Source organism: Myodes glareolus, chromosome 5, assembly GCF_982192425.1.
Source record: "Myodes glareolus chromosome 5, mMyoGla1.1, whole genome shotgun sequence".
Lineage (NCBI taxonomy): Eukaryota > Metazoa > Chordata > Mammalia > Rodentia > Cricetidae > Myodes > Myodes glareolus.
This window is the reverse complement of record NC_142030.1, coordinates 32,666,193-32,674,114: the sequence shown is the minus strand read 5'-3', so window position 1 is coordinate 32,674,114 and position 7,922 is coordinate 32,666,193. Positions and strand designations below refer to the sequence as shown.

Below are 7,922 nucleotides of genomic sequence, written 5' to 3'. Positions count from 1 at the left end.
CTCTGGAAGAGCAGTCAGTGCTCTTAACCTCTGAGCCATTTCTCCAGCCCCCTACTTACAATTTTTTAATGATATCTTACATAGCTCTGTACCCATGTTGGTTGAATTCAATGTACTGGAAGAATAGTCAATATACAGAAAGGCTAAAAGGTAGCATAAGACATATCAGTATCCTTGTAGGAAATCCTCCTTAAGTTCTTGCATTTTATCTTCCAAGAATGTGATTACTCAGGCCACAATTTTAACTTCAGTTAACTGCACAGTATTGTGCTTATGCTGAGACTTGGAAAGTATTATAAAAGCATTTCACATTGCTTAAATGAATCATATAGGATATAGGCATGTGCATTGTGACATTTATCCACCAGTATAGTTCTAAAGGCCAAACCATTTAACTGTACATGATTTTTCAGAGTTAATCCTTTTTATTCTAACAGGAAATTCAATCATGTCAACATAACTTGACCTTGAAGCTAAGTTTGTTAGTTTACATATATGAGCTCATACACTATTCAGCCTGGGCAAGAGGAAATACTGAACAGATATTTTTGTGCTGTAAGAACAATTGGTTGATTCCCTGAAACTCCCTCTAATCAGCTGTATAAAAAGTGTTGTCTGTCTATTTCCTTCACAAACAATAACCTACTTTGAGCTTCTTCAGAAGAACAAAGGCCAGCACCACCATGGTAAATTTTCTCCTGCTGGCTTTTGTATTTGGACTGGCTCATGCTGAGGTAAACTCAATTATTCTGTGTTTATGTCTGAGGTTCAACAAAAGCATACTTTTCTGGGTGTGATGTGCGATTCAGTTAGTCGGTGCAAGTGCATATTCATGAAATAACACTTCTGACTTTCATTCAGGTACGCATTTCCAATCAAATTTTCTCTAGAATGAAAAAAGTGAAATATGGGAAAATGGGCTGTTTGTAGAGCATATGAGGCCAAAACATGAGCAGTTCCCAAAAGTTTCCGGTACAAAATGCATTGTTAACTGAGTCATCATATTATCGTGTTTTACTCTACATCCCTGGAAACATAATCTTGAACTAATGAACAAAATATTAATGACGGATTTTTCTAGTCAGATTACTTATGTCTGAGGACTGGCATCAGAGATGCAAATACCAATTCACATTCGAATGGACTGTGGGGTCATTTTTGCCTTTGCTATTTTTTCAGATTGATGGAGAATGGGTTACAACTGCTATTGCTGCTGACAATGTTGACAAGATAGATAAAGGTGGACCTTTGAGGATTTATGTTCGTAAACTTACTTGTAATGAAAGATGTCTTCAAATGGAAATCACATTTTATGTAGAGTAAGTGAATTGTCAATCTTGTAAAATAAGGAGACTATTTACATTTCTTTTTAAATTAAATTTACAAGGGGATGTTTTACTTCTGTTCATAAAACGCAAGGCTTCATCTTTAGCATTATTATTATAGTATTCCATGATGGGTTAGCTCTGTACATCACACAAAGCTTAGATACTCTCCCCAATTCCATTCATGTTTCCTTAGAAATCCTCTGATTTGAGGCCTGTGGTTAAATTTCATGTTCTAATAATAGATGCAGAAAACCCTAAGGATTTAATTTCTAGTAATTTGAAAGGAATTTGTGAGCATTGGTGTCAAGGTTATACATGCTATATTATTCAATCAGTGATGGCATAAAAAGTCTTTCACAAACAGGTGAGATAGATCTAGTTTGCCAAATACATCCTCTGATATTCTGGATTCAAAAATTCTCATTTTGGTATTTGTGTGAATATGTTCAAGGAAAGACTTCATAACACCATGAAGATTGAAAATCCTTATGACAACGTCTACATTATAGCCACAAATGTAAGTTTTAGAAACAAATAAAAGCACATAAAACACATGCATCCAAATCTGCGTATATATTCTCATTGGGTTAGAACAATAGAATAAGCGTATTGAAACTCATATACAGTGAATACTGAATTTTGGATAAGGATGCCCTTAAATGCTTCATGGCACTTATCAAAATTGGGAAAAATAAATGAAGTGATCTATATGATTACACAGAGGATGACATTTTGAGAAGAATTTGGAAAGATTAATTAAGCATAGCTATTAGGCCCTAGCTCCTAAACTGTCCATAGATACTATAACTTCTTCAAGTTCATTAACATTTTAAGATCTTTAATGTAAATTCAAAGATCATAGAGAATAAGTTATGGTTATTTTGTTTTATTTTAGTTTGAATGGTCAGTGCTCAAAGACAAAAGTCATTGGATACAAGCAAGAAGATGGCTCCTACAGAACCCAGTGTAAGTACAGGGTTTAGTAGCTCCTCTATGAACTAAAGCATTGTGAGTGTGCTAATTCATGGTGATACTTCAGTCACACATAGGTAAATAAGTTTCAAAGAATTTTGCTGGGCTGGAGAGATGGCTCAGAGGTTAAGAGCATTGTCTGTTCTTCCAAAGGTCCTGAGTTCAATTCCCAGCAACCACATGGTGGCTCACAACCATCTGTAATGAGGTCTGGTGCCTTCTTCTGGCCTGCAGGCTTACATGCAGACAGAATGTTGGATACATAATAAATAAATAAAATATTAAAAAAAAATTTGAAAAAAAAATAAAAAAATAAAGAATTTTGCTACTTTAAATGTTACCAATCCTTCCAAGCAACTGAGATATTCTACAATGCCAGAACACATTGTAGATCATTTGAAGTTTACAAGGAGAAGAATGCTATTAAATAACAATGTGAATAATTCTAACAAAAAGGCTCCAATTAATTTGACCACATGAAAATCTATTTCTAGTTAGTATTTGGTGTTTTATTAAAATAGTACCTCTGGTAATGGGCAGGTGTGCCACTCTCCAATAGGTCCCCGTAACTCAAACATCTTTGCAAACTTTATGCCTCAGGTGCTCCAGTACTAATATTAGAGACATTATCTGTCATCCTTGATTCAAGAAAAATATAAATTAACAGTGCTATTTGAAACTTTTCTCATATTTTGTAGAAATCAGAACATTTATATCAGTAGATGGAAAACTTAAATTTTTAAATGCACTTAGGATCCAGGAGTTGCACAGTGACTGCTCTCTGTCTTGAATTAAGTTCAGAAAGTTCAATCTTGTCTTGGTCCGCACAGCAAAATAACAGGATGCTTGGCCAAAGGCATGGTTAGCAGATGTATTGAGGAAAAAAGGAGGTTATTATACTTGTTTGTTCCTTGAAGCATGGAAGGAATTATTTTGGCCTCCCAATTTTGTTTTGTTTATAAAAATGCTATGAGAAATAAATTTGGAACTGCTTCAGTATTCACTAAGAGACATACAGATTCTATCTTCTGTCTTTTTCTTTCTTGATTCTAACTCTTCTATTCAAGTACAGTTCAACAGGTCAGCTGCCCCAGCAATAAGGTAAAATCTGTTAAAAAATTACAGATTGACTAGTTCAATTTTGTAAGAATTTCTAAAATAATAGTCCCACTATTTAACTAAATTATACACAGTTTGACCATTGGAATAATATTAAGTGAAGAGAGGGGAGAGATTTCTAGTAATTTTAATGCTTACAATCATTATATTCATATTAAAAGAAATACTATAATACAAAATGACCAGATCCTAAAAGTAAAAGTAACTTACTTAGTAGAAACATCACACATGCACACACACACACACACACACACACACACACACACAAACAAACAATACGAATGTTTGGTAAACTCAAAATTTTTATCTTTACATCCTTTCTATTAATAATCTTTTAAGGTGAAAATATTTGCGTGTATGATTAATTAATATGTTCTTTGTATATATATATATGTACACATTTGTCCAACAAGTATTATCATTATATGACAACAAAGTTGTATGATTTCATGAAACTGACAAGTATTGGTCTTTGAAATCAAAGGAAAAATGGAAGTAATACCTAATACATATCTTGACATTGTCCCACATGTCTTGAGACAAGGCATCTACAGAGAAGGGAAATGTCTCTTCTCAGCAATAACAATTATGTTTGAAGAATGGAAACATTTGGTTACCATTTTGTGGTGAAATATATCAAACTAATGCCTATAGGAATAGTTAAGCATACATGAGTCATATATTATCAATCAGTGATGATTGAGTCAGGATCAATATTAATGTTTATCAAAAAGTTGACTTTAAAAAAGTGGTAAAATAAGTGACACTAAGTTTTGACATATTTCCATTAACTTTGCAGATGAAGGTGACAATAAATTTAAACTTGTGTGTGTGACACCAAAGAACCTAGGTTTTTTCAGTGAGAATGTGGATAGAGCTGGTCGGAAAACAAAGTTGATTTTTGTTCTAGGTAAGAATGGTAATAAATTCTCCAAAAAGTAGCATAAACATCACCATAATGTAGATAAGTATTAAGTCAGTTTCCCTCCCCAAATAAGGAATAATGGGATTTCTGTGTTCCTGTCCATTAAGGACAATCAGAGTTTTCTGTAGACATGTCATGCCACCAATTAGACTTTATAAAATGTGTTCATGGTCTTGGGTAAATTATTATAGACAGTACTGATGGACCCATGGTTACTGAATTTGCATATCGAGTGTCACTAGGGCAGCAATGCAATCTCCGCAGAGTTCCCTGAATGTGTCTGTGACATTGACATTTATGCAATACAGGAAAAGGTGATCCTTTGACACCAGAACAACTTGAAAATTTTGAGAAAGGTGTTAAACAATCGAATATTCCAACAGAAAACATTATGCAAGTTCTGGATACAGGTAACATCAATAATTATTTTGGCTATAGCTTCTATAAATAAATACATGTGTATGTTTATTTATGCATTTTTTATAAATATATGTATTCATCTACACTAAATATATCTATATATTCATATGTCTATGTATCTATGTATTTATATATGTAAGTATCCATGTTTCTATCTATTTGTTATCTATTCATCTATCTATCACCTATCTGTCTATCTATCTATCTATCTATCTATCTATCTATCTATCTATCTATCTATCTACCTACCTACCTACCTACCTATCAATCAAATATATGGTCCCCAAATCAGAACTTATCTAGTCCTGTGCTAACTATCAGTTGTTGTTTAACAATAATCATTCAAGAGCTGTTCTTAAATACTTATGATAACATTTCTGTCAGTCCTTACCTCACACATGTTCTTTTACAGATAATTGTCCTAAGTAATGACCTTCAATAGGTGAGTAGAAACAGAAGACATACCATAAAATCTTGATACAGGACTGAATTTATTCTTTTTTCATAAAAATTAAAACAGGTATGTGACAAGGAAAACATGAACTCAAAATTAAGCAAAATAAAGACAGAATATTATTTATCAATTAAAGTTGAAAATCTTAGTGACAAAAATTTGGGTAGAATAATTTTTACTTATAAAGCAATGTGAAGGGCTTTTATCTTTTTGAGAATTGCTAATATTTTTATACTGGGGAATAATCAATCAAAAATACATCTTATCATCTGAAAAGTATGTTTGGGGAATAATATTTGTCTCAGATATTGTAGAACAGTGTTGATCTTTTAACATATTCTTTGAAATACCTTAATCTATGTTATCATATAGAGACTCAGAACTTTAATATTTACTATAGTTTTTTCCTTTAGAATTAAAATTACAAGGTACTTGGATTTCTAAGACAGGAGCAGTTTGTGTACCACCCCTTCTCTGCTTTTAATTTTGCATTCTTGTACTCTTAAGTATGGGACATTTCCTGTCAGTTCAAACACGTGCAAAATGTTTCTTTCATGTCTCCACAGATGACAACAGAATGAGAATTATGCAGAATACCCTCTTGACAAATATCTAGTTTATGAATCACCACTTATAAGTGAATTGTCTCCTCTCCTATGAATTCCAGAATACCTCATTGCAAATTCCTGACCTTTCTTTTCCTTTCTACATAATGAACTTTAACTGTTTTAAATGATTAAAGTACTTCAAGAAACTATAAAAACCTGTGAAAAGAATCTCATTAAAAAACACAAATATTCAATTAAGCTAATTAAAATAATTACTCTAGTGTAACAAATGGCATCTGTATAACTAAAAAATGATGCAATATTGGCCATGTCATAATTTCTGGGTAAGAACACTCAGAAATGATTTTTTTGTTGGACTTCATATTTACTTTCAGCTGTATATGTGAAATGAGGTAAAGTGTCCTATCACAGTAAAAGATTTCATATAAATTATTTTATTTGCATCTAAATTCTCATACTGTTTTATTTGAAACACAAAATATTTAAAATATGTTGTATACACCCAGAATTGATTCATTCTCCACCAAATAATACAAAACACACACACATAAATGAGGAGGAAAACATACCTGAAGAGAGTAGGAAAAATAATTTATAAAATACTAGAAAAAATGAATATACACTTTTATCTAGAGTACAATCCACCATTATTATGGTGGTTTGAATGTTTGGTTAAGCATACAGATGTTTAGAAATAGAATAAAATATAAAAGGAATTAAAGATATGAGCCACATGATTAAATCAACAGATAAAGACAAAACCTTTGCTAAAATGTATCATGCTTCCAAGATAAACATCCCAGAAGGAGTAGGAATATAGAGAACATGCTTCAACATAATAAAAGCTATCCTTGGCAGACATACTGCCAATACCATTGTATATGTAGACATACTGCAAGGAAACCTACTAAAATCTTGATGGAGACAGCTAGGTCACTATTGCCACTAAGTCACAATGGTATGTTGGAAACACTTTCCTGAAGAGTACAGGACACCCATAACAAAAGACTAATTTAAATTATTCCTATTTTCAGATGACATGATATTATACTAATACATGCATAAATTGTAGCAGAATACAGGTAGCAGAGAAAACAATTTCATGAAAAGGAAATAATTAATTAAAGACATTCAACAACCTTTCATTATACCAAATACAAAGCCACTATGAGGGATATCATTGACATAATCCAATTTACAATATCATAAAAAAGAATAAAATATCTTGGGTTAACCATAACCAAAACAAAGAATGTAAACTTTATATTTCAGGGCAATGTTTGAGGGAAAAAAGTCCTTCAAAAATTTAAGACATTTAATAGTCAAAGAATTAGTAATGGGGTTAACTGTCATCCAAAAAGCAATTTAATATAAAATTAAATCCCAAGATTAAAAAAAACAGAAAACAAAAATTAACATTCTTAATAGAAATAAGATTTTTATATGGAACCAGAGAAGTGTTTAGATTATAAAATATTCTTTAAATAAAATATTAATATGGGAGGTATCAGCATTTCAGTTTTGAAGATATCTATAGAGCCAAAATGATAAAAACATCCTATATAGGACTAGTAGCATTTTTCCAGTATAAATAACTTTGCTACAGCAGAATATTCCCTAACAATCACACACACACACACACACACACACACACACCATACACAATTTTGTGTTTATTCTCACAAAAGCTGTATTCTTTATCACTCATAGAGGAAGATTCTGTTTTCAAAACAGTGAAACATTATAGGAAACCACAACCAATCAAAAAGCAGAGTGGTGGAGTCTCACCCAAGTGAATTTCATTAAAGCCATTTCCTTACATAAGTTTGATGGCACAAAGTGTAAGAACAGAAATTTAGAAAGAGCCAGAATATCAGGGAATTTGGTATGATATTCTTTATCCTTGTAGTATCAGAAAACAAACCCAAGAATTGTGACCTATATGACTGCCTGAACAGCAGTGTAAGCAATATTAACAATAAGAATGCCAAAGTTGACTTGATAAATATCATGAAGCTTTAGCCCTTCAGATATACCTCTAAACCCTCAGGCAGAAGAGGGTAACTCCCAGGTTACCTTGGGGACTGGAGGAAGGATCAGCCAATACCTTATCAGGTCCAAACATCTTCACATTA

The 7,922-nt window shown here is 32.3% G+C and overlaps 1 protein-coding gene across 1 annotated transcript; it reads left to right on the top strand.

The window, feature by feature from the left end:
• The first annotated feature begins 573 nt into the window (after positions 1–573).
• Positions 574–7,809, top strand: LOC125391559 (odorant-binding protein-like). Its single transcript, XM_087906638.1, has 6 exons — positions 574–734; positions 1,180–1,319; positions 2,224–2,294; positions 4,219–4,329; positions 4,653–4,754; positions 7,697–7,809. Exons 1-6 carry the CDS (start codon positions 684–686, stop codon positions 7,807–7,809), a joined length of 588 nt encoding a protein of 195 aa, XP_087762764.1. The 5' UTR covers positions 574–683.
• Positions 7,810–7,922: the final 113 nt, after the last annotated feature.